General features: G+C 44.7%; 2 protein-coding genes across 2 annotated transcripts in view; both read left to right on the top strand.

Annotated features, from left to right (window-relative positions):
- Window positions 1-4036: 4036 nt before the first annotated feature.
- On the top strand, window positions 4037-7018 carry LOC134459076 (beta-crystallin B2-like). The gene is made up of 5 exons (XM_063211413.1): window positions 4037-4106; window positions 4832-4950; window positions 5580-5712; window positions 6323-6465; window positions 6850-7018. The coding sequence occupies exons 1-5, from the start codon at window positions 4044-4046 to the stop codon at window positions 7016-7018; spliced, it is 627 nt and encodes a 208-aa protein (XP_063067483.1). The 5' UTR covers window positions 4037-4043.
- A 3285-nt stretch (window positions 7019-10303) lies between these two features.
- The window catches only part of pxna (paxillin a), a 57881-nt gene continuing 40468 nt past the window's right edge, over window positions 10304-27716 (top strand). Inside the window, exon 1 of the mRNA XM_063210831.1 lies at window positions 10304-10398. Within this exon, the coding sequence (XP_063066901.1) occupies window positions 10386-10398 (13 nt within the window). The 5' untranslated portion in view covers window positions 10304-10385. The remainder of the gene's footprint in view (window positions 10399-27716) is intronic.

The following is a 27716-nucleotide window of genomic DNA, read 5'->3' as shown; positions in this document are numbered from 1 at the left end:
TCACTGCTTCATTAATTTGATTATTTGGTGGTTGGTTGATGAAGGAACCAGTTGGGTTGTCATGGATTTAGTTGGAACTGGGAAGATGGTGTAGCCGGTTTTAGTTTATCCCACACCAATAATACAGCATAAACATTGCCATAGGGGTAACTGTCTTTCCCTCAATACCTGGTGGGGGTTTGCTTGTCTCAGCTCAAAATGCCTGGACTCAAGTTTCTGTTGACATCTGAATAATGGATGTACTGTATAAATGTAACTTACTTTGGGGTCATCTAATTTAGACAAGCGATGAATTGGAAAAGGAAACAGAAATGATTTCATACCGGACTGATTCCCAGATCTTTGGATTTATGGAACGGAAACCATAGCCAAGACCTCATCCTACCCTCTGCTCTCTCTAGTACAGTAGATATTTATCAGAAGCCAATATGCCTTGCAGACTGCATGTCAATGCTTCACATGAAACTGATTTATGACAGCACTTGTGAATCTTTCAAGCCACACAAGCACAACAACTGCAGAAGTCAAGAGGCGATTAAGTTACACATGACCTTGACAACTCGCTTGAAAGGAGAAACCATGAAAGGATGTCTTTGCCAAAACAGTCTATCTTGCAACAGAAGCTTTGGAGCCAAGAGGTAAATGATGGGATCGAAGGGAAGTGAAGGGTCATGAAGATCGTTTATAGCAGTGGGCTTCAAAGTGGGGGTCGGGGACCCTTGGGGGCCATGAGGGCGTGCTAGGGGGGCCGCGGCAAGTTGGCAGGAAAAGTATTGCAAATAAAAAAATAAATACCAATAATTGTATAAAATAACGTAAAGAGGAATAAACAAAAAATAGGCTAAAATTCCCATTAAGAACGGCACTAAAGTGTGATGGCCCATCAACAACTTTTATATAGGGGGCGGTGTCATGGTCAAGTTTGGGAACGCTTGGTTTACTGTATAGTCATCTCTACATGGAGGACAAGGCCAAAAATGGCATACATCTACACACAGTCAAGAAGCGGTTTACTGTATATCCTCCTAGCACTGTGCAATACATTACTGACCCAGCATATGAGTATGACCAGTGAAGAAGCAAAAGGTTCTTCAACACAGTCATTTGATGATGAATATGATGCCATTGAGGGCCTTTACAACAGCATCGCCATCTTGAATTCAATGTGTCAATGTGATGCAAAACAGTAAATTTATTACGCACAAAACATCACGCCAATATGACGTCCCATGTGGAGGACATCATTATTCATTGACAAGCGTTCTTTCATCCAAACATGCTGGCAGCCAATGCCTGATCAAAGCAGATCCAGTATGTGACCCCAGAGGGGAACAGGAGCATATGGGCCGCCACTACAGGGGAGGTCTCTGGAAGGTTACTCACTCTTCCACTGGACTCATTTAATTATGTGAGTGGCTGGCTCATGGTGATCAAATGGACTCTGCAGTGTGTTTACTCACAGGCACACACACACAAACATACAGTACACACCCATCTCAAACATACTGTACCTATAATGCACACACACGCACACACACGCACACACGCACACACACGCACACACACGCACACACACACACACACACACACACACACACACACACACACACACACACACACACACACACACACACACACACACACACACACACACACACACACACACACACACACACACGCTTCATGTATGACCTCAGCGGCGTCGACCAACAACAACAACATGGTGGCCAGATGTGCTGCTTTGATTCATGGCGCCGTCACGTGATTGGCTGTGACTGCTCTTGTATTTGCGGTCAGACTGCTGCTATCAATAACATCAAACATCTGTCCTGACAGGACATTGTTATTCTGAAAGAACATTCCAGTATTTGATTCTAAAAAAAACATTGGGGCACTGATTATTTCTTAATATTTGTATGTAGGCCTATAGGATTCTAAAAGGGTGTTGTTATAATAAAATAACATGTCAATGTTTGATTATCAAAGAACGTCGGGCACTTCATTTTCTCATATGCCCTTATAACGCTGAAATGTATCTCAGTATTACAGATGAAAGGTATCCACACTAACCAGTCTCTTCTGAAGGCTTATCTCTTTCTCTCATTCCTCCTCCTCCTCCTCCTCCTCCTCCTCCTTCTTTGTCTTCTTCTTCTTTTTCTACAGACAGAATCCAATTTTAGACTTTTTAAAGAATTATTTTCGTTCCATGGAATTAAGGTGTTATGAGGGGAATGTGTGTCATGGTGCTTAGAAACTCTTTAATTCAATCCATTAACAGAGATGAGGTATGATGGGATTTCTATAACTATCACTCTACCATTCTTCCCTCATGCGAAAATTGAATTACATAAGTGTAAGACAAGAACTCTTTTTCCCTCAAGTTGATCCTTTCTATCAATGCTCACCACATTAATGCAAGGCTGTTCACAATTTCTTTTATGATTTCTGACATTTTCTATGGGATTTTCTAAGGATATTTCAAATGATTTTTTCCTGTCTCTGAATGATTATTGAAATATATTTTCTTATCCAATATAGTATTCAGTCATTTATTGTCGGCCTACAATGTAGAAATATACGTATGTTCTTATCCAATAAAGTATGCGGTCAGTTATTGTACATCCTCATCATCTCCCCTCTCCCTTCTTCCTTTTACACAATCTTTTCCTTTCTCTTACTCTTCAACCATAGAATACTCACTCCCTCATTCTTTCCCTTTCCTCCACTCCAGTCTATGTTCTTCATTTCATCCCCTCATCTCATTTCCCCACCTCCCTCTATCTCTCTTTCCTCCCTAGCTCTCTCCTCTCTTCTCTCGTTCTTTTGTGAGAGAGCCGTCTTGGCACAGGCTCAGCTGAGTCATGTGAATGCCCAACAAAAGCACGGCAGCCTAAAACTGACAACTAATGAAATACCTCTGCAATGGCCAGGGTTGGCCCACAGAGGGGGGGGGTTGGGGGTGGTAACAGAAAGAAAGGGGGGTTGGTTTGGTTTGGTTGTGGTTATTGTGGTGGGATTGGCACAGATAGTGAGAGAAAGAGAGGGAGCAAAATAAAAAGAAAGAAAGGGAGAGAGTGAGAGGTCGACTGGTTTGGTGGTGTTACAGTTTTTTGGAGAGAGAGAGAGAGAGAGAGAGAGAGAGAGAGAGAGAGAGAGAGAGAGAGAGAGAGAGGAGAGAGAGAGAGAGAGAGAAGAGAGAGAGAGAGAGAGAGAGAGAGAGAGAGAGAGAGAGAGAGAGAGAGAGAGAGAGAGATGCTGGTTGGGTGTGGGTGTTGGGGGGTAGGGAGTAAAGAGAGAGAAAGAGAGAGATGTTGGTTTGGTTTGGGGAGGGTGGGGAGCTGGGGGGTTGAGGACCAGATAGAAAGCTGTGGTCCATCCCCTGTCCGTGCCAAGTATCCTATCCATGGCTTATCAACACAGCAGTCTGAACACACAGCGCCACAGTGGCTCTGGCACCATGTCACATTGCCCTGTGGTGCGGCGCCCATATAAATGGCTCCGCTTCCTGCCACACCAGATCACTGGCACAGGCAGGGACTGGTAAGGTGGTCCTCACACATTTCCTCATTTCTTTGTTTGTTTGTTTGCTCTTTTAAAAAAAATGATCTGTTTTTATTTCTGATTATTTTAAATCTATTAACGGTAGCCCCTGTGTGCTGTGTAACGTTAACTCAGAATATTTCTATGCAGGTAGTCGCTAATGTTTAGTCTATTTGGCATAGATAGTGGGAAAATAATTAAATAGTTTTTAGTGTTTTGATGCATTTATGTATCACTGAAGGATTTAATTAAACCCTGAGCATCCCCGGGCTAAGAAATGAGAGGATTGATTTGCATTGTGGCTAGACAAGGTGTTTCCCTGGGCATTTCATATCATGCAAAACAGATGGTGAATTTTGGCCAAGCTCTAAAGGTTTTTTCTTCTTTTGGGAAGGGAAAAATCATTTCTCAGCGCTGCATGTTGTTCTGTTTTGCCTTTTTTTTGTTTTTCATTCAGAGATTTCCTTTTCATCGCATTCCATTCCATCCCATCCCGGTTCATCATGGCCACTGACAACCCCACCCCTGCAGCTAAACAGCAGCAGCCCGGCCTGCCTGCATTCAAGGTGCTCTCGTCTCCGCCAACTACATTTCCCCCACATTTTACATCCCCGCAGTGTTAATTCAACATTTTGCTGTGTTAATTCAACACACAAACAGTTGAATGAACGCTGCAATATTTACTGATTCAGTGGCTATGCAGATATTGAAGTTATACAGGGGCTTCTCTACAAACAAAGGCTGTTATACAGTCCAATGACAAATAAGCTATAAGAATAATTTTACATTTTCAAAGCATGAATTTGACATGATATCCACAAATCAAACTTTTTTTAATAGCTTTCATTGCTTTTAGTGTATATGTAGCCATTTTCAATGGGGAATCAGCATCCTAACACTGCCTTATTAAGAATCTGATTTAGCAGATGAATTCACTGTGCTATGATAATATAGTTTTATTATTATTACGTTTTCGCCAACTGAAACTTCATGTTGATTTCTTAACAGCTTGCTCCAAAAACAGTCCTGGCCTGAATGGTAATTATTATCCGTTGCACTGTAGAATGTAGAAAAAAATAGAGATGGCATGGAGTAGATACTTCTTCTAGGTCACTGACACTTGATCTTCTAGTTCCTTCAGGGTCTTCGTAGTTTCTCTGCAGTCTGCCTTTGTCTTCCGTTCACTCCGTTTCCTTTTTCTCTCTCTTTGTAACTTATTCATGTTTTTTTCCCTCATATGTTCTCATTTTACTCCGCTCCTCTGTCCTTATTTTTCCATAATCTCCCCCAGCTGGCCATCTTCGAGCAGGAGAACTTCCAGGGCCGTTGCCATGAGCTGACGGGGCCTTGTCCCAACCTGCAGGAGGCTGGAGTGGAGCGGGTGGGCTCCCTCCTGGTCTTCTGTGGACCGTGAGTCGCATCTGCACTGTACACTCTACACTGTTCAGAAGTAGTATACCTTTATAGGTTGTGAGTGAAAAATGCCTCAGTTTTGATCTCAGTTTTGAAATCAAAGCAGAGACAAATTTTAATTTCTGTTCCCTCATTTTCGGCCGGGCCGGACCAAAATAGTACAACCTCTTTGCACAGATGGGCCCGCCAGCGGACTGCACGACATCATAACATTACATTGCCATGACATTGCTAGGACTTGGTCATTACAATTTTGGTGACAGTAAGGTTATAACAGAGGCTCTGTGCAAAGGGGTTAATAGTTATTTAAACACCATAATATAGTATGACCATTGGATTTAATGTGGAAAAAAATTGGCTGTGGCTCACCACAACATGCCAATGTTACATATTTTGTCATAGTCGTTATATAGGCTACGTCGTGACTGTCTCTTGGTTGCGTGTGTCCTAATACATTAATAATCCTCCATTTGGTTTTTAATCAATTACTGTAATTACTGTAAGCCCCATCTCACTCAAACAACTCTCACCAACCCCCACCTCTGTCCACTCTCTTCACCCTGCTGTCCAAATAACCTGCCCCCCCTGCTCTCCTCCCTCCCTCCCTCCTCCCCTGCTCTCCACAGATGGGTGGCCTATGAGCAGGCGGGCTGCAAGGGGGAGCAGTTTGTGCTGGAGAAGGGGGAGTATCCTCGCTGGGACTCCTGGACCAACAGCAGACGCAGCGACAGCCTCCTCTCCTTCCGCCCCATCAAAGTGGTGAGACTCTACCGTGCAGTATAGGCCTGCCCTGCTGCCTGCTGCCTACATGCTGCATCTCCATCTGTCTGGCTCTCTCTCAGACTCTGCTTGGTGTCCTTCTTCATTTACTTCCTGACGCCTTGCCCTCCCTCACTTATACCGCCCCCCCCCCACCGTTCTCCTTCAGTCTTCCTCCAATTCTGCTCTACTCTTTTTTACATCCTTAACAGATATTTTACTCTCCACTTCTCTCTCTATCTCTATCTGGATCTCTCTCTCTATATATCTCTATCTGGATCTCTCTCTCTCTATCTCTGCCTTCTCTCTCTCTCTGCCTTCTCTCTCTCTCTCTCTCTCTCTCTCTCTCTCTCTCTCTCTCTCTCTCTCTCTCTCATCCTTGTTCATCTACTGTGTCTGTGGTCTGACTGTTCCACCATCTGCTTGTCTGGTGTGTTTGTCTATGCATGCCGGCATCAGCACGTCCTCCACTGAGCAGGTTTGTTTAGCTGCCTGTCTCCACGAGATCCTCTGCATGTGCTGACTGAGACAGAGCCTTTCATTGCACATGCTGGTTTCACTCACATTTCACACACTGTGTCTGCTGTACGCTTGTGTGTCATACATACAGGACAGCCAGGACCATAAGATTGTGCTGTATGAAGGCCCTAGCTACGCCGGCAAGAAGATTGAAATTGTTGACGACGACGTCCCCAGCTTCTATGCCCACGGCTACCAGGAAAAGGTGTCGTCGGTGCGCGTCCACAGCGGCACGTGAGTCCCACACTGGCACCACTGACAATCAGACTACATAATCTAGGTCAGACAGGCAACATCAGCCTCTCATATTTAGATTCTCCACTGATGTTTCATCAAACAGCAGTAAAATGGCACTATTTCACATTACAGTAATTACAGTACTGTATTTATATTACATTGCATTACATTACATTTACATTACACTTTTGTTGACTGAACAGACATTTTGTTCATTTATGCAGGTGGTTGGGATAGCAGTACCCTTGTTACATCATATGGACTAGAAAAGCAATATCAGGCTCTCAGTGGTATCTCTTCAGTCTGCACTAAACCTTCATCACACAGCAGGAAAGTAGCACTGTTTTGTTGACCTGGCTGCCATTTTCTTTATTGCCACAGGTGGGTGGGTTATCAGTACCCTGGTTACCGTGGCTACCAGTACCTGTTGGAGAAGGGCGAGTACAAGGACCCTGCTGAGTTTGGAGCCCAGACCCCTCAGATCCAGGCCGTGCGGCGTGTGCGCGATCTGCAGTGGCACCAGAAGGGGGCGTTCCACACCCCCAGCTAAATTTACATCCAGAATAAAACATGAAATTGACCCCCTAGTTCCATATCTCCCTCTCTCTCTTCGTCCTCCATGCACGCTGTGTATACTTGTGTTTGCCAGCAGTCACCACACACACACACACACACAAACACACACACTCACACACACACACACACTCACACACACACACACATGCCACACACATGCCTGTGCCCCGCTGCAACTGTGCCAATGCCACCCTGCAACTGTGCAAACAAATAAACTCTTGTGCTTCCACAACTCACAAGTGCTGGTGCTGGAGCTTCTTGGGAGGTGTGTGGTTGTGCACATCCACAGACAACACATATGACACATGACCAAGCACGGTAAATATACAGGCTACTGTATATTCAATGTACTGAAAAATATTGCTTTGAGCACAGGGGAAAATATGACTGCAGAGAAATATCACCAAACACAATATGCGAAAGTCAGGAAACAAAAAAAAGGAAAATGCACACACTGTTTATGAGCACTTTCAACAGACACGTCGTAAACTGACATGTACGAGGGTAATACTTTTTCCTGAACATGCCGGGTAAAAATATTCCTATACACAAACAGGCATGCAGACAGACAGACAGACAGACAGACAGACAGACAGACAGACAGACAGACAGACAGACAGACAGACAGACCAACAGGCAAGCAGGCAGACAGACAGACAGACAGACAGGCAGGCAGGCAGGCAGGCAGGCAGGCAGACAGAGAGACAGACAGATATAAGCACACCAACACCACAACCATGGATATCCAGTAGCTATGTGACTGGCAAGGGAGTGAGTGAGTGGGAGACAAAACAGCCACAGAGAATGAGCAAGAGAGACGAGCAAGAGATAAACAAATGAGCATACAGTACAGAAGTGCTGGGGGGCTCCTGTAACATGATGACAAATGTAATGGCCTCTGTATCTCAACTTGTCTCCCCCAGTAACACTGTGGTGGCGGGGGCCCCTTTAGCGGCCCTGTTAAGAAGCTGTTTACAGCTGTGGCAACATGGGATATCTCAGGAGCCTGGCTGTCTAATGACGACCCAAAAGGCCCCCGCGGAATGCCTAGCTCGCCCAAAACCATCACCGCTCAAGACAGACGCTGATCTATTTGTGTGGGCCTGGCCTGGGCCTGTTATACACACAAAAACAATCTCCTTCACTTGTTTTTTTATCAGTAGGCCTATGTGCGTCTTCAGTGTGTGCGTGTGTGTGTGTTTGTGTGTGTGTGTGTGTGTGTGTGTGTGTGTGTGTGTGTGTGTGTGTGTATATGTGTGCAACAGAGTGTGTGTGTGTGTGTGTGTGTGTGTATGTGTCTGTGTGTGTATATGTGTGCAACAGAGTGTGTGTGTGTGTGTGTGTGTGTGTGTGTGTGTGTGTGTGTGTGTGTGTGTGTGTGTGTGTGTGTGTGTGTGTGTGTGTGTGTGTGTGTGTGTGCGTGCGTGCGTGTGTGTGTGTGTGTGTGTGTGTTTGCGCCTGTGAGCATGCATGCATATCTGTATGCGTGTGTGTGTCTGTGTGTGTATTTGTGTGTGCACGCATGTGTGCATGCGTATGTGTGTGTGTGTGTGTGTGTGTGTGTGTGTGTGTGTGTGTGTGTGTGTGTGTGTGTGTGTGTGTGTGTGTGTGTGTGTGTGTGTGTGTGTGTGTGTGTGTGTGTGTGCGTGCGTATGTTTGCGTGTGTGGGTGGGTGGTTAGCCCACTTGCTTTCAAATTTCACAGACAGGCAAAGAATTTAACAGTTACTGTGGACAAGTTTGACCTTTTCCGATGTCTCCTTTATGGTCTGTCTGGCGCTCAGTAATGTCTTTTACTGTATGACAGTGTTGCCAGACATGAAGCTAGAAAAATAACTCGCCCAGAATTTTTTCAAGGAAGTCATGATAAAGTACTTGAAATCAGCAATTCAGAATGGGAAATTATTGGTGTTTTTACATCCTTTTTTGGCCTTTTGACCTTTTCAGCTTTTCACTCATCACATCACATAGTTTTAAAATAACCACTATGACCTAGAAATATGTCGTAAAAGTAGGCCTATATGGCTCAACATGCGACTTGCATCATAAAAAATAGGATACAGTCCGATCGAATGTCATGAATAAGCAAGCCATATATTGAGTTACCGATGGTCATAAGTAAAATGTAATAATAGATTAAGTTTCATTACTCTTAGACCTGTCCCTGTTAAAGACCATTTTTATTTTTGTATAAGCTGAGCTATTTACAAACTTTTGCCCAGATACCAGTTACCACACTCCACATGAGCTGTTGTGCAATCTTAGACAGTCTTTGTTAAAACACTATGAGGTAGGCAAATTAATTTGAGAGTCAATGTGTCACGTCATTATTAAGGATTCGATGCTGCAAGGGTGCCCTGTAACATGAGAAAGTGTTACACTAGCCTAGGCAGTTGGGGGTTCATCATTAAACTTAAACAAGCTGAGTTACTGACAACTTCATCAAGTGTGGAATCCAAGAATTTATCTCATACAAAAACAGGGCAGTTGACACATGGGTTAAAACAATGTGTTTTGGTCAAATGCCAGAAATAGGCCATGTCTGATGAAAGCTTAATTAAAAGTTGACAAACTGTCTGCTGCTGTCCACTGACTACTTTGCCACCTGTGGAAATGGCTGGTGTCCAAATCCGAGTCACATGCATGCTTGGAACTTGGAGTGTGGCTGGGAGCCGTTCAAAACAAGTCTTAACTTACTCCTCCCTTACAATAGGTCTACCCTCTGAAAATGTTAGAAAAGTATTAGGACCTACTTTTTAAAAAATGAAGTTGTGTTGCCTCTTCCAGTCTACTGTATTTTGCTCAGAACATTTCAAGCACACAAAATGCTTGGAGGCCTCCTCTTGACTGCTAGACTCACTGGACCACTATTTTAAGAGCTTGCAACAATATATGTTTACTCATCCTCGCATTTCACAGCCAACCAGCTCAAAATTAGGCAATAGGCCACACCACACCTTAACACCCAGTCCAATGCATTCAAATGAGTTTAAAAGCATGCTATGGATACATTTATTTAATTAAAAAAAACACTTCGCGAGTACAAGTTTGTTCTGCCACTAGATGTCAGGGTTTTGCCTAAGTCATTCGATGAACTACGCTCTACCCAAACAAGAGCACCCAAGAGCAGCCAGCCAGCCAGTTCACACACAACCTGGACGGTGGAGCGAGCTGCGAGTTCCCGACACGGCTCCTGCGCTGCGCGTTCCTGTGACTTGAAAACTTCTGTGCTGCATACAGTGAGGATCACAGGGATTTGGTCAGCAGAACCTAGGTGTACCAGAAACAACACATCAAAGAAAACACCGGCCCGGTTCCCAGCGCCGAACCGAAGAATAAAAGATGGATGATTTAGGTGGGTGTGCAGAACAACTGTGTGTCCGTTTCGTTTACTACAGGTCTGTGTTCTTTTTTCCATCACTGTAGCTGTTGGATAGATGGCTAGCGAGCTAGCTTGCATGGCTAGCCACTGAGCTAATTAAATAAGGTGAGTGAAACGTTTACCAGCGTCTACGGAGCTTGAGTCGCGATATCAAGCCATTCCATGGCATGAATCCATTGCCCGTCGCCAGCGTGGGAATAGTTACAACTGTGGCATGTGATCACGATATTAACTGGTGGAAAAACATCCGATTGACTGAGTTGAACTGGCGTGAAAATCACGAGTTTTGTGTTCCGTTCACCCTGGTTGCACTGATAATGTCCAAAGTGTTGCTAACCACTGCAGCCTGAAGTTGTGCTAGCTAGAACTAGTTAGTAATGTTAGGAGTGTTGCCATTTAATCAAACATTAATAGGGGGTTTGTGGAGCGTTTGGTGTGGTATTTGTAGTGAAGTTGGTTAGATTTGTGATAAATTGCATCACATGTCTACTTGTTATTGTAAATAAATGGTAAAACGAACGTCAGTTGTTCGATTTATGGTCAACACTGTTATGTTTACAATTATAATGGTTGTGATGTCTTCTGCGCTTCCAGTAGTGCACTAGGCTACAACTGTGGCGGCAACATCTGTTGGACAGTTCTGGAGCTATTATAGCGAATATGATAGCAGGGCTCGCGGCGTTCAGGTGTGTCAATGAGTGAAATGGAGAGCAGAAGAGAAGACCTCAGGCAGCTTGCACGACTGCTACTTAATTTAACCTGCAGTCAGAGCATGTTGTCAAGCCATCGCACACTGTACTGACTATTCATTCCTTATCGCACAGTGAAATGCAACATGGTTGAGGTCCTCTGATGTTGACCAAACTGCACAGAACTCTCTTCTCAGTTTTGCTTCAAGTGAAATGGTTATCGCCAGCAAACAAGGGCGTTGTTTTTTCTCCCTCATACGTATACCCTACCCCCTTTTTCGTGACACTGTAGCACTGCTGCGCCGTGACAGTGCGCTTTCCCTGGTTACTGAGTAACTTGGAGCAACTTTGTAGCAGAGTTGCCACTCTTGGGTAACATCTGACTCTGATTCGTAGCGTGATTGGGTTGCTGTCAGATTAGAAACGTTATCTTTTGCCCCGAGAAGGGAAGTCTGTGAAGAGTTGTCTGTCTGGTCGACAAGAAGGACTCAAGGAAGCTTCACCGTCGGGTGTCATCAGTCAGGGTTGGATGGATTGACTGATGGGGAGTCAAAGATTAAGAGAACAAGCGAGAGAGATTTGTTTTCCTGTCTCCAGATTTTCAATTTGACACACAGCCTTCTCATACCACCACCAGGCAATGATTTAGAAACGTCACGGCATGTCAACAAGCCTGTGTGTGACACTATGTTTATGACTGTGTGGGTGAGCCATTATGATGAGTTGAAAACTCCTGGTTGCTTAATTTCTCAATGGACATATCTCTCTAGTAGTGGAAAATGTTTCACGTGTATGTGATTTTGGTCTTGATTGAGCTTTGTTCTAACAGATGTAAAGATGTGTCTGCGCGTGTGCGTGCAGGCTTGCAGGGTACCAGCTGTGATCTTGGAGATATAAGCAAAGTGTGACAAAGTGACAATGTCAGCATGGTAGATGGAGCAAGTGGGGCTCAGGAAATCTTTTCTTGCCGCCGTCTATCTATCTCTCTCTCTCTCTCCCATCCTCCCTCCCTCCCTCCTTTATTTTTAGCAGGGGGTGTCCTGGCCCTGCCTGAAGTGCTGAGACTGCAGCCGACAGGTAGCCCAGAGCTTCTGACATGCGCACCGCTGCACAGTCTTACCTATTTCTGGCTCATCCTTCACTATGCCGTGGCCACACACACACACACACACACACACACACACACACACACACACACACACACACACACACACACACACACACACTTGAAGTTTTGTATGCTTGGACGGATGGATGGATTTAGGGTTTTTTGGGTCCTGGAAAAGATGCAACATTGATGAGCAGAGCATGTCCTCTGGTCCTCCTGAAGTTTGCATTAAGAAGCTGTTTAAACACGTATATGGATATTTTTGAAAACTCATTGCTTTTGGCCTCTCATTTACACGTGAACAATTGCACATTTCGAAACTCTGGTTTTAAAAAATATCCCATTTAATGTGCTAAAACGCACCTGTCACAGTGGTGTTTTTATTTTTATCCACATGTTGTGTTTATACAGATACAAAATATCTGATTTTAATATCTGCATACGTGTAATCAGCACCTAAGATGTCAAGTGCGTACGCCACATTAAGCCGAGGGAGAGAACAACATGCCACCTTGGAATGGGAGGGTGTGAATGTTATGATTGCTTTGGAAAGCTTCATTGAAACTCGCACAATGTCAGCGAGGTTTACAAGACACACGGGGCAGCCATCAGGGAATGATTATCAATGAATTAATCAATATTCAACCCTGCTCGTTTTCTTGACCACGAAAAGGCACACCACTTAACGTTCACACAAACATCGACTTTCATCCCACAGCTATGCTTCTCAGTTTTGTTTTGTTGCATCGCGACACCACCATCCTAGGCGTTGCACTTGCACTTCCTTCCAGGCCTTGTAATTTCATGCTCTTCAGGGCAGACTGAAGTAAATAGTTATACTATACACACCCTCCCACTCCTTAATTCATATTTTTCCATGTACTAAAGTACATTCACACACCACCCTGCTTGTAAATGCATTTTATTCCCTTCGAAATTACTTCACCCTTAAGTCTGTTGTGGGGGTCTTTTCCTCCACTCGCAGTAAATGCGGTGTCGAGTGGAACTACTTTATGCATGATTTGCCTCGTTTGAATGTTGCCACTGGAGCCGCTGGTAACAGTAAACACATTGACAAGTGGCTATGACAACATGCTCTAGACTAGAGCCTCTAGTCTCCCCACAGCCTCAAGGTTACACCCAGAGAGTCTCTATGGGTGCATTGCAACACACACATATGGCCACATGGCATCAAGGGTGAGACTTGTATGTGGAAATCTATGAAGGTCCACTCCGAGACAATAGGAGCCTTTTTAAGGCTACACACAGGCTTCTTGGTTTAGTCTGTATGCTTGCGTGTACACACAATCTTGCATGCACGTATGTGTGTGCACATAGACAGCTTGCAAGCAGTGCGATGGCCCGTCACAGTGTGCTAAATTGGAAACCCTGAGAAACCACACACACAGCCCCCATACCACATCCCCCTTTTTATTGTGGTAACGACAAGTCAGCAACACAGAGACACGTGTTTACTGCCCTCCTCTTTTTAAATTGAGCCTCAATACTCCCACCCCCCTCTCTCTGGGTGTGATATGGTTTCTCAAAATGCTATCAGTCAGAGCTATTATTATGGAGAACTGTGCCATTTTTTGGTAATTGACACCCCTACCACCACCCTGTAGCTCTGGCATAGGTTTTCTTTGGTCCATCCACACACAGAAGAGCAATAATACAACTATAGGGCAGCATGCTCAACACTCCATCCTTAGGCATGTTTCAGTGATACAGTGTAATGGTTGGTAATTTCCTGTAACACACACACACACACACACACACACACACACACACACACACACACACACACACACACACACACACACACACACACACACACACACACACACACACACACACACACACACACACACACACACACACACACACATACACATACACACACATCAGATGTGTGTGTATTCCAGAGATCATGCATTGGACAGACATTTTGTGGACAGATCTATACACACACTGTGATGGAGTGGCCCAAAACTTCCGGAGCATTCCAGTGGTACACCTCAGAACCAAAAAGGGGCAGCCTGGATCCCACCCACTGCTCTCCCAAGGTCAGACTTCTGGAGACCAGACTCAGACTGCTTGAAGAGAGAGGGAGAGAGAGAGAGAGAGAGAGAGGATGAAGAGAGATAGAGGGACAGAGAGAGAGGAAAAGAAAGAAGGGTAGACAGGAAAAATTTGAAGGGAGGAAAAGACTAAGAGAGAGACAGAGAAGTGTTTTGGGCGAGGGCAGTGCGCTCGTTGAAAAGCCCCATACACAATCATATGAGCGAGCAGAGCAGAGCGTGTTGTAGGAGGATAATGAGAGCTGTGCGCCTCAGAGAGTTGGGCTCATGATCAAAAGGGGACTTCCACTCGTCCACTGTTCTCTTCCTCCCTTCTGTTTTCTCTCACTCCCTCTATCTTTCTCTCCCCGTCCCTCCCTCCCCGTTGTCTCTCTCTGCCTCAGTCTTTTTTTTTTCTGTCTCTATGCCTGGTGGCCATTGATGTTTTGAGCTTGCGTGTCATAGAGCCACAAACTTGCTGCAGTGAAACTCTCACTGAAATCTATAGCTGCAAGGGAGGATGTTTCCAATCACCTCCAGGAAGTGAACGTTTAAGCTCTTCATTGATTGGCTGTGTCGGGCAGCCGGGATCTTTTTTTTACAGTCACAACTGGCTTGGGTTTTATCAATTGACTGCGTAACGGGACCTGGGCCCCCTGGCGATTGGCTGAATGCCTCACCTTACTCCCCCCTGATTGGCTAATGTATCAGTTGGTGGGGGGAGTAGGTAGTGTGGGTTGGGTTGGGGTGGGTGGTGTTGTCTTGTCCCATTTCCCTCCCGCGGTGTTTCATCTCCGGAGGGGGTAACTATCATCCCCCTCTCCACGCCTGCACACAGCACGCCAGCATCAGGCCCAGTCGTCTGATGATGTAACTGCATGGAAACACTGATGTTGGCTGACATGGATTCTGGGTCGGTGGTGGGGGTGAGGGTGAGGGAGGGAGCTGGTGGTCGAACCGAGGGGGTTGAATTGGGGGTTGGCGAGGCGGAGAAGTCATCCATATGTGATGTGTTGAGTTTCATTAGAATGAGTTTGGGGGATGAAAGGAAACCTATTGGGAGCACAAATGGTGGCACCATAAATTTGGAGGGTTATTTTTGCATAGTTGGTTAATGAACAGACTTGCAGTCGGGTTGGAGAGTGGAGACGTGACTGTGTGTCTCTGTGTCTGTCCGTTTCAGAGAAAGGCAGTGAATGTGAGTGACACTTACGACTATGCAGGTGTTTCTTGGGTAAACAATGTTTTCAGATAAAGCCAGGCTGGGACTGTGGCAAATAGAGTTCTGCTCTGGACAGTATTTAAACGCACACTCTGACTGCAGAAATACAAAGCCCTGTGTTTGTTTCAGCTTGTAGTAGACTGCAGTTGGGGACGAAGCAGGACTAGAGTTTTGGGCTATTCTCCCCCTAAAGAAAGTGTGTGTGTGTGTGTCTGTGTGTCTGTGTGTTCTCGTCTTTAACTGGCGTCAAGCTCGCTGCACTTGGACAAGCACCAACAGGACATGAATGTGAAATACTCACCTTCTGCTAAATCTTGTGTGTGTGCGTGTACGTGTGTGATTTGACTGACTGACTGAATGAGTCATTGGAGGAAAGAGGAAGAAAGACTCACTTGGAGCATTGAATGCAGACAGTCCTAAAATTGTTTGTGATCGAAGGATTCAGACTGGATAGAAAGTCGTGCGTGCGTGCGCGTGCGTGTGCGTGTGCGTGTGCAGTTTGACAGAGACCCAGAGCAAAGCGTTGCCTGAGGAATCTGAGGACATTTAGTCAGCAGAACACTGGTGTGTATGTGTGTGTGTGTGTGTGTGTGTGTGTGTGTGTGTGTGTGTGTGTGTGTGTGTGTGTGTGTGTGTGTGTGTGTGTGTGTGTGTGTGTGTGTGTGTGTGTGTGTGTGTGTGTGTGTGTGTGTGTGTGTGTGTGTGTGTGTGTGTGTGTGTGTGTGTGTTGGTCTGTCTGAGTGAGTAGAATGTGTGCATGCCATTTAGAAAAATATACCTTCAAGATACGAATGTCTGTGAACTGGAAACTAAAAAATGTTGTCAGGAAGCCAAGGATTTCAGAGGGCGATTTTTGGTGTCTCTTATCCAGATAGCTTATCCCAGCGAGTGAGAAATAGAGCGAGAATGAGGGAGGTTGAGGGCTCATTAGCGCTACAGTATGTGTTGCTAGCTCGTCTCGGGGCTTTTTGGAGGGGGCTTGTGTATAGCAGGCCGGATCATTGGTGTGTGTCTGTGAGAACTGCCGTGTGTGTGTGTGTGTGTGTGTGTGTGTGTGTGTGTGTGTGTGTGTGTGTGTGTGTGTGTGTGCGCGTGTGCGTGTGTGTCTGTCTGAGCACTGGTGGGGGGGTTGGAGGAGAAGTAGAAGAAGTTAAAAGCAGGAAAGCAGAAGCTGTTTAAGCAGAAGTACAGTTGTGTGTGTGTGCTGGTGTGCGTTTGTGCATCTGTGTGTGTCTATGTGTCATATCTCCTGTGCTGTTTTTTTTTAAAACCCAGTCTCTGCAAGGGGACAGAAATCCAGCTTAATAGCTAGAGAGGATCCACAGCAGAGGGCTCCTCTGTGCAGCGATGTCGACAGGGGGGACATAAGGGTCTGTTGTCCCGGGCCCAGGTGGAGAGGGGCTCCAGAATGGGGTTCTCATTACAGAGTATGAATTGGATCGGGGGCCCTTTCATATGACTTTGTCCCTGGGTTCGGCCAAAGCTGTCAGCGGCCCTGCCTCCACACATTGAGTGCTGTGATGCTTAGGCCAGCAGAAGCTGCTGAGCAGTGTCGAAAATGACAAGCACTTACATCAGCGCTTATCAAGACATGCAGCACAGGCTCTCAGAAAACCCAAAAAGGTGAAATACCGTATGCATGCAGTATTCTCCTTTGATTGTTTATGTGTACTGCAGATATGTGTGAGTGTGTGTGTTTGTGGGTATGTGTGTGTTAAAGAAAGTCTCTGTTGCTCACTTCTGTCAGGAAGACGGTGAAGTTATATTTAGGTGTGTCTGTGCGTCTGGTGGTTTGCTTTCATACACGAATGGACAACAATGTACAGACGGGGCCTATATTTGGAACATTTTCCGTCACAGAAGATTGTTGTGTAAGAGAGTGAGGAGAATATCTGTGTTGCTGTCGCTGGATTTTTCTGCTCTAAAACGCAGTCATGGGTGCGAGTGCCATAGGTAGGGTGGCTCAATTTATTGCCACCATTTTGACGGTGTTGTGTGTGGGCGTGCGCGCCAGCATAAAAGCTGTCTGCCGTAGGTGGGGACTATTTGTGGGCAATTTACTGCCACCGTTCTGATGGTGTCACATGTGGTGGAAGGGGCGACAGACTTGCGTGTGTGACTGACTGTTACTGTTTCACAGTTCTGGTAAAGCACCGCTGCAAAAGCACATCTCTTTGCACATTGCACCTTGACACAGGCTGACAGACTGTATAGACGCATGTCTTTGTGTGTGGATCGGTGTGAGTGATGGGGAGGGAACAGACATTCTACCCCATGAGTCTTACTCATCCAGACACACAGGCCTATAAATACTATACATAGGAAATGTACAAGCCTTCAAGAAATTCCTCTGTCCATGTCTCTCCTGCGTGCGCTCTCTCTCTCTCTCTCGCTCTCTCTCTCGCTCTCTCTCTCTCTCTCTCTCTCTCTCTCTCTCTCTCTCTCTCTCTGTCTGTCCCTCTACCTCTGTCTTTCCTTCTCTCTCCTCTCTCTCTTTCTCTCAGTGAATTTTTCAGTGCTAATTCAACACTACATCAGCAACCCAGTGTTGCTCCTACTCTCTTGGGGTTGAATTAGCATTGCAAGATGCACTGTGCTAGCCTTTCTTATTTGCTTCTTTCTCACACACACACACACACACACACACACACACACACACACACACACACACACACACACACACACACACACACACACACACACAACACAACTCTCTCTCTCTCAAACCTCAAGCTCACACCTACACTCTTCAACCACACTGTGTTGACCCTCCCTCCCCATTTCCGTGCACCCCATCGTCAAAAATGGCAAGGGCGAGAAATAATACATGAAGACAGTTGCTGCAGAGAAAGCAATTTGTGTGGCTAAACTTGTGATGCTGCTTCTCTCTCGCCTTCTCATTAGCAAGTTAAACGGCCTCCTACGCCATCCCCATCCTCCTCACTGCACACACACACACACACACACACACACACACACACACACACACACACACACACACACACACACACACACACACACACACACACTCACAATCTTCTTCTCTCACTCTTGACACTCCCCAGAGTGTTTGTGGTCTGTGTGTTTGAAATGTCTGAATGTTTCTTGGTGAAGAGTCATTATTAAATGCGTTGTGGGGAGACCTTCTTTTTTATTGCTTCAGAGATACTGCCGACACACAATCCTCCCATTCTGCTCTCTCTTCCTCTCCCTAGTGTATCTCTCCATCTCATTCACTCTCCCTCTCCTTGAGACTTCTTCATTTTCTCTCTCTCTCTTGCTCTCTCTCTCTCTCTCTCTCTCTCTCTCTCTCTCTCTCTCTCTCTCTCTCTCTCTCTCTCTCTCTCTCTCTCTCTCTCTCTCTCTCTCTCTCTCTCTCTCTCTCTCTCTCTCTCGCTCTCTCTGTCGCTCTCTCTCTCTCTGTCGCTCTCTCTCTCTCTGTCGCTCTCTCTCTCTCTCTCTCTCTCTCTCTCTCTCTCTCTCTCTCTCTCTCCACCATGAGTTCCAGCTGGCTGTGTGTTTGGCTGTTAGATGTGTTTGTTGTGTGTGTGTGATGTGATGTGATGTGTAGCAGAGCAACAGAAGCTGCTCAGTGGTGGAGAGCAATGGGCCTTGGGGGAGCGGCCCTCAGTTCTCAGACACACACACACACACACACACACACACACACACACACACACACACACACACACACACACACACACACACACACACACACACACACACACACACACACACACACACACACACACACACACAGTAGTTATATAGAAAAAGAAAGGCCATATCATATGTGGGTGGTTGACGTTTAAGGCCGTAACACACTTAGGAGGAAAGATATTCAAATTCCTGAAAAAATGGGTGGAAAAATTGGAATTTTCTTTAGAAAAAATGGAAATGTCAGTGGTCTGTGGAATTTTGCCTATTTTTTGCCATTTTTGGGAAAATGTGTCCTGCGGTGTGACATCATTGGTGTGACATTTCTGTAAGATACAATAAAATGATTAATATTCTGCACAAACATACCCCCAATGCTCTTTCTGCTATTGCTCCTTTAACCCCCACCCCACACACACACACTACTACCCTCCCCCACCCACACCCACACACGCCTATGCATCGTACAGGCAGACAACTGTGATTTCACTGCATGGTTTCACTGTATTACTTGTAATAATTGTGTGAATGTGACAAATAAATCTCCTGGTATCCTTATATCCTTGCATGAAAAATAAGTAAGAATTGAGTAATACAATGCCTAAGCATGTCACACCACAGGACATGAAGTCACACCACAGGAAATTCACTGCATTGTGGCCATTTTAATCCTTTTGCATTCGTGACTGACCTCTAAGCTCATGCTAACTAGATAATGATATTGTGTTTAACCTTAATATCTGTTTTCACTCATAAAAACCTTTTTTTCCTTCCATTAGAGCAGTCACACCACGGGACACCATAAATGAACCTAAGCATTGTGTGACAGAAACATTGCAGAGACATATTAAGAGGTTAATAGTCACCTTAAAGTTCCACACCACTCTCCAATAACTGAGGTATAACTGGTTAGGAGCCTGTCTTTAAGACCCTTTTAGTTGGCCTTCCAGCTGCGGGTCCACAAACCTGACTTACATGTCACCCCGCAGGCCGCAATTTGTGTTACGAAATTGAACTTGTAGTTAATATTACTGTATTGATTTTTTTTTCACATTCATATTTTTTAATATAAGGTTAATATTTATGTAATCATGCCAAATGCTTTATAAATGATTCAAAATGTTGGTTTATTTTATAGCTGTATATATTCCAGATTTTATTAATGTTAGTCACACCACAGGGCATTTGACATTTAAACCTTTCCATAAATCTGAAAATGTTTCTTCTCATCTAAGACTAATATGAAACATGATCTACCACATCTTCTTTCATTTACATTTGTTTTCAAGAGGAAAAACATCAATTTTGTAGACTTTTTGTACACTTGAAAATGAGACGGTTGCTAAAAGAGCACATAGAAATGCATACACGTACACACACAGAACAAATTGGCTCACTGTATCGTTTGTCCAATAAAACACTCCCATGTTAGAATAAATAAAAATGCAAAGTACACAATCAGAGCAATAGAAAAGATTGTGAGGGGCGCAGACACACACTGTTGTGTTTTTTTCTTCTTGTCTTTTAGTGAGCCATAGGGCTGTAGTTCCACTTTTCAGCTTCGGAGCGTGCGCTCCCTCTGGGCTTGTGAAGTGAAGATGGCCTCGGCGTGTCGTCTCCTGCATTTTACTGTCCTCAGGCCACTCTGAACTTCCACCTCAGTGAGACAGACCGGCCAGGGGGAGACTGGAAACTTCCCTCAACCTCGCCATGCGAAAAACCTTGCCTTACTTCTTTCTTTCCTTCCCTCCTTCCAGCCTAGAAACCCCATTACATTACATTTGTGGGGGAAGTTCTTGGCAGGAACCCCAACTGTGTGTGAGAAAGTGTGTCTGAGCTGGGCTGGGTGTGATGGTGTGTAGATAGCCCAAATTTGTGTGTAAGCTTAGAGTTTGAACTCTTGCATCCGCCTATTGGGTCAAAGACGAGACATGCATTTTTTTTGTTCCGCACTCATTTAACTATCAAAAAAGTAAATTAATGAATTTTGAATGTTATGCTGATAAACAGCATAGTCTGGTGTCTCATTTCAGTAACATTTAAAGAAAAATAAATGTTAATGTATGTGTTAAATAATCTCATAAAGTGCAAAAACGTCATTCAGTGTAATGGTCCGAACTTAAAAATCATCAATACATCCTTGAATAATTATGCAAAATGACGAACAAAATTCTTTTTTCACTCTCTGGGCATAATTCTAGAAGTGTTCTTGTTATTGTATCAAAAGCACGTTTCATTACCATTTTGTTTTGATATTCAAATCATCTGGGGACTTTTGTCCGGATTTTCAATTCCTTGGATATCATTCAGTGTAATAAGATCAACATGGTGCTTTTAAATCATAATAAAAAGTGATAGTCACACACAATATGTGACATCATCAAAAGGAACCCTAGGGACCCCTTAAGTGATGATGCAAAGGGAGAATCTTGTTCTTCAATAGTCAAAAAATCTGTATTTTTATCTTGTGGTAACAGCGTCCACAAAAACAGATGTCATTCAGTGAAATGTCAAGAAAACACTTTTATATTCAGATATTCATCCAAACAAGCATATTTTCTAAATAGACATAGTAAACATTGTGGGTCAAAGTCATTGTCTCATGTAGGTGACTAACTGTGTGCTTGTAAAAAGGTGAAAATAAGGTGAAAAGTATTTGGTCGTCCTTCAGTGTAAGAGATGTCATTCAGTGACATGCAGTGTAAGGGCCATTTCATTCAGTGTAATCAGATCATGGTTGTATATTAAGAATCAAAACGGCAATATAAGTTGCAATATTACTCTAAGATACAATAACATGATGATACTACTTGAAATTATGACTTTTATTGTTATTTCCATTATAACCCTGTTATTGCCATGTAGCATCCATATTACTGGGTAGATTCTGGGATTTTTGGAAGTTGTACATGAATTATCAGAACAACCTAAGTCACAATCCCCGAAATATGCAGGTTAACAGACAAAATTTTCTTTTTTATTGTTTTAGGCCTAAGTATTAGCCTACCTCTAAGCCTGTGATCTTGGAAGTTCTTCAAAACACATTTTAATGCCCCAATATTAAGTAAAATAGCAATTATTTGACAACATCTATTTCTGTTGTCACTCATTCAGGGTGTTGAGTACTGTAGTATGATGGTAACAATATGATAGCAATGAAAAGTAGCTGTTTATATAGGCTTTTTTGCCAAGGCATCATTCAGTGTAATAGTTGTGGTCATTCAGTGAAATGCACATTTTTATGTGAAAATAAAGTCAAATTCTTACGAAACTTATTTGTTTAGCACAACAAATGCGGGGGCATACAACAAATGAATAATTGTGCATTTTAAACTGATTTTCTCTTCAGTGGAAAAACTTCTTAAAGCCAAATGGGTGAAATGCACTCGGTGAAAGACTACAAACACTGCAAAAACTATTTGCAAATGCCTTTTACTAGAAATTTTAGGTTTGATGAAGACCTTAAATATAGGCCTTTACTATGGTATGTAGCTTATTTCAGTTTTTTAACGTCATCTATATGTTTTTTGCATTATCAACTGTTTAACACCGTATTACACTGAATGACATTTTATGGGTGAAAATGGGGTAAAATGCATGTTCCTTACTATTTTCTGAACAGAAAATAATAAACTTAATCACTCTACACTCCAATGTACCCAAAAAAGTTGAAGAACGGTGTCAGGGAACAGTTTTATTTTTTGGAGTCCTGAAAACCCTGTTTCGTCTTTGACCCTATTGCACATCTTAGCACTTACAGTACATTACATGCACAAATGTGCACTGGCTCATACGGTAGGACTTTGGGCTAAAAAAGGTTACATGTCTAATTCTCTCTGTTCAAATGTCTCTGTCTTTCGATCTTTTGTGTGTGATTCATTGATCCATTCATCATATATCTACTAGTTCATTCAACCACACAGCAGATACGCTACAAGGTACACTAAGAGAATGTGTAACCTTATGAACGGACACTCCTACAGTAAGTTGGTCCAACTTACTGTAGGAGTGTCGGTCCAAAAGTGTGTTGGACCAACTTACTGCAGGAGTGTCCGTTCATAAGGTTACACATCTATATTTTCAATTTCTTTCATTCCTTGTTTCTCTCTCTCTCTCTCTCTCTCTCCCTCTCTCTCTCTCTCTCTCTCTCTCTCTCTCTCTCTCTCTCTCTCTCTCTCTCTCTCTCTCTCTCTCTCTCTCTCTCTCTCTCTCTCTCTCTCTCTCTCTCTCTCTCTCTCTCTCTCTGCCTTCATGTGTCGTTTCCCCCAATCTCCATTATTCTGTATACTGTACCAGTTGAATGGCTAGGAGGGGAAAGTCCTAAAGTCCCGCTCTGCTGTTTGTAAAAAAAAAAAAACCTCACTTGGCAGGAAGCAGAGAAGAATGGATAGATGGGTGGAGGAAAAAGGAGAGAGGGTGACATCACCCCTTCATTCCTGTGTGTGTGTGTGTGTGTGTGTGCGTGCGTGTGCGTGTGTGTGTGTGTGTGTGTGTGGAGGCTGCCAGATTCAAGAGCAGCTCAGTTGGTCTGCATCCAGAGAGAGGATAGGAGAGACGGGCAGCGAGAGGGAAAGGAAGGATGGAGAGGTGTATATTGACGGGAGAGAGAGCTGGATAGAGAGGGGTGGTGAGAAGGGAGGATGACGGAGATGTTTGGAGATTGAGAGAGATGGAGATGGAGGGATGAGGGAACATGAGGATGGAGGCAGCAGGAGGATGGAGGCAGCAGGATGATGGAGGTTAAGTATGAGGAAACGCGGCCCTATTGCGTCCACTTTTCTCCTCCTCCTGTATCTCTTCTCTCCCCTTTTCCGTTCTTTTCAATCGCGCTCTCGTTCTCTCCTGCTCTGTGTCTGCTGTCTGGTACAATGCTAGCCTAGCGCTTGCTTCCGATCCCTCGGCCGACTGAATTCCTGAAGCTGTTGTGAGATTCTTCAGCTGCCGCTAGCCCACCGTGATTGACAGATTGTAATTACTACTCAGACCCTCTCTACGCACACACACCCACGCGTGCGCAGTGCGCACACAAAACTCTCACTCGCACACTCATGCACTTGCTTTCTGTCTCTTCTTCACATACACACGCACACACTCACATTCAGTGTCTCACTCATGCACTGCCTCAAGCCACACACTTGATACTTCCACATACTTTTCTCATCACTGTCTGAGCACGAACGCACACAGACACACACGGTCTGGAGCTGCTACTGTCCGATGTGATCCTCTCGTGGACTTAGATGATCACACGCAACATTCCAGGCTGGGCAGTAAACTAAACCATCCCCACGCCTCATTCCAGCACATTCACAGCCCATACCTGCTCCAGACCTCTGTGTTGCATAAAACCCTGCTCTACACATAGCTCACTTACAGCAACTCCCGCTCAGTTTGCATGCACTGCACCATGTTGGGACAATTTACTTATTTAGGATTTTTCGTCGTTAGGATTCTTCTGTAATACAATTTTCTTAAGTTGAGATAGGATGCTCAAACCAAGTTTGACACCACTGTTCTGTAATGCGCTTTTCTACTAGTTTAGATAAGATTCTCAAGTTCGGACGTTTCTGTAGTCCGTCGACTAGGGCTGTAACGATACACTCAACTCACGATTCGGTTTGTATCACGATTCATGACCTACGGTTCGATACACCCTTCGATTTTACATTTGCCAACATTATAATCTTTATGAATAAAAAATATGATAGTTCAAACGTAGAATAGGTTACAAGCAGTGTTGGGAATAACGGCGTTTAAATAAACGGCGTTACTAACGCCGTTACTTTTTTCAGTAACGGATAATCTAACTAATTATTCTTACTGTCAGTATAACGCCGTTACAATTTCATACACTCCGTTACTGCACGTTACTGTTTTAGGGTAGCCTATGCGTCATCACCATGCGTTCTATTACCAAAACCTCTCCATACGGACATATGGCCACGTTCGCCGCTGCCATCCACCCAGTAGAAGTCAGAAAGAGGGACAGAATGAGTGTGTGTGTGCTGCTTGGTGAGCAGTGTTTGTCTGATCCCAGAATTATTGCGTTTGCGTCCGGATAGGTGGCTACCCGGATCACCGGGGGCTGAATGGAGGGAGCGCAAGCTAACATTACCAGAACCACTTCTCTCACCCCTAATTCCTCCACCAATAGGCCTACCTGTATGGACACTACGACTGCATTCGCCACTACCGCCGACTGACTTGAGATCGGATAAAGTCACCGAATTAGTTTCAATGTGTGTGTGTGCTTAGAGAACATCCTTGCTTCACATGTCGGCATCACTGCCTTCGGAAGTATCGCCGTGGTAAACAAAGAGTGCTCGTCCGATCATTATCCTCCTCGTGAGATAAAAAACTGTCCTTCAGAGTCAGCCATTTTGTCCATCCAGTGGCTTTGGTTTATTATGTTGCAATAAATTGTTGTTTGTAACGTTACCTGTCTACCGTCCTTCTCTATGTGGTTTATGAAACATGGTCGGGGGGCGAGTAACGCAATAGTTACTTTTACTGGTAACTAGGTACTTTGATACCGGAGTAACTCAGGAAGTAACTCAGTTACTTTTTTGGAGAAGTAACTAGTAACTAGTTACTTTTTCAAAGTAACTTGCCCAACACTGGTTACAAGAGGCTACAAATATTTTTTTAAGTTTCTATATAATAATGATGATGCTTGGAAGCACTATCACTTCATATCATGTGGTTGTTTTCTGACCAGATGGGTATCAAAACGTTAAAACGGCGTATCACGATACTGCCTCTTTGTATCACGATACAGTATCGTGACTCTGTGTATCACGATTTCTCGGTTCGATACAATATCGTTACAGCCCTACCGTCGACAGGCCCGTAGTAGCAATAGCATGTATAATGTCCAGAGATCATCTGAAAATAATGATACAATATGTTTGTATTGCATTTCACATTCTTTATTCTCAAAGTGCTGACAGAATTTTGTCTGTTGGGAATATAGACTATGCTTGGGAGAATTTATGGACTGAAGGAGGGGAAAAAGGATGCATTGTTGGATGAGAAGAGCTGAAGGAACGAATGATGATGGTGGGCAGAAGGAAGAGGAAGTGGAAAAACAGAGTGTAGGGGGTATAAAAGGGCTATGATGTATTGATTTGGGAATGAGGGATGACCTCTCCAGACCCATCTCCCTTGCCCCTCAGATGTCATCCCCCAATAGGGGAGGATGGCTGGGCAGCCTCAGTGTCGAGTGCTCCATGGAACAAGCCACAATGCTGCCTTTTCATCCACTCTGCACGATTGTGGAAGTGAGAGTGATTCAGATGGGAGAGAGTCTGTGTTGTTTTGTAATAATCTACCGACCTAATAGAAGGACTTGAGGAGAAAAGGAGAACATCAATATGTGGCATGCATGATGAAGAAACAGTGGGCCCAAGCTATTCATCAGAGAATTTATATAGAACACACCTGCACGCTGCTGATATAGACCTAGTTTACACAGACACATACACATGCACATACACACATATATACACGAACATATGCACTCACAAAGACACACTTTTGGCAGCAGCAAAGCTGTAATTTGTATGGAGCCAAATTGTACAGGCGGCCAGCAGAAGACAGGAGGCAGAGGCACACGTGACGTGACGAGGCTGCTCTTAGGCAGAAAGCTGGGGGGCTGTGCGCGCGTGGGTGCATGCGTGCGTGCATGTTTGTGTGACAGGCTCACTGCGGCCCATTGTGTTTCCAGTGGGGTGATTTGGCACAGGGCAGGGGGAATGCCTTTGCCTCCTGTCCTCCACTGACCATTGGACCGGCGCGGTGCAGTGGCATGTCAGAGATGCGCAACAGGGACACACATACACAATCAATCACACGTTGACCTGTCCTCACTATGCACACACATACACCACATACGCTCAACTGCTAATATATAGCCTACAGAAATATAAAATGGAGTGAGTGAGACCGAGAGAGGGAGAGAGACCGAGAGAGGGAGAGAGACCGAGAGAGGGAGAGAGACCGAGAGAGGGAGAGAGACAGAGAGAGGGAGAGAGAGACAGAGAGAGGGCGAGAGACAGAGAGAGGGCGAGAGACAGAGAGAGGGCGAGAGACAGAGAGAGGGCGAGAGACAGAGAGAGGGAGAGAGAGACAGAGAGAGGGCGAGAGACACGGATAGTGGGGGAGAGACGCGCAGAGTGAGAGAGAGGGAGACTGATTGAGATCAAGAGAGCATAAAAGTGTAGAAGTTGTTCAGAGCGTGCTTCTTGGAAAACCTGCTCACCCATTTTAGCCCCCTGTCCTGTGTGAGTCACTCAGTCACATGCATTGCTCTCGAAAAAACCTCTCCAAGTCAAGAAGCGACCTTGACCATATCTCCATCGCCCCCCTCCAACCCCCTCCAGCCCTCACCAATCCTCTCCGAGCCCACTCTGTCATCCCCACAGACACACACTCGTATGCCCTTGCTGCTCAGCCCAGGGACACAGTGCTAGACAAAACAACCGCCGCCACTGTGTTTACATGGGTGCGAGATAAGTTAGTGAGGTGGCTACAGCAGACTGGTGGTGGTGGTGGTG

Source organism: Engraulis encrasicolus, chromosome 11 (assembly GCF_034702125.1).
Source record: "Engraulis encrasicolus isolate BLACKSEA-1 chromosome 11, IST_EnEncr_1.0, whole genome shotgun sequence".
Taxonomy (NCBI): Eukaryota; Metazoa; Chordata; class Actinopteri; order Clupeiformes; family Engraulidae; genus Engraulis; species Engraulis encrasicolus.
The sequence above is the reverse complement of the archived record's forward strand: the minus strand, read 5'-3'. Positions and strand labels throughout refer to the sequence as shown.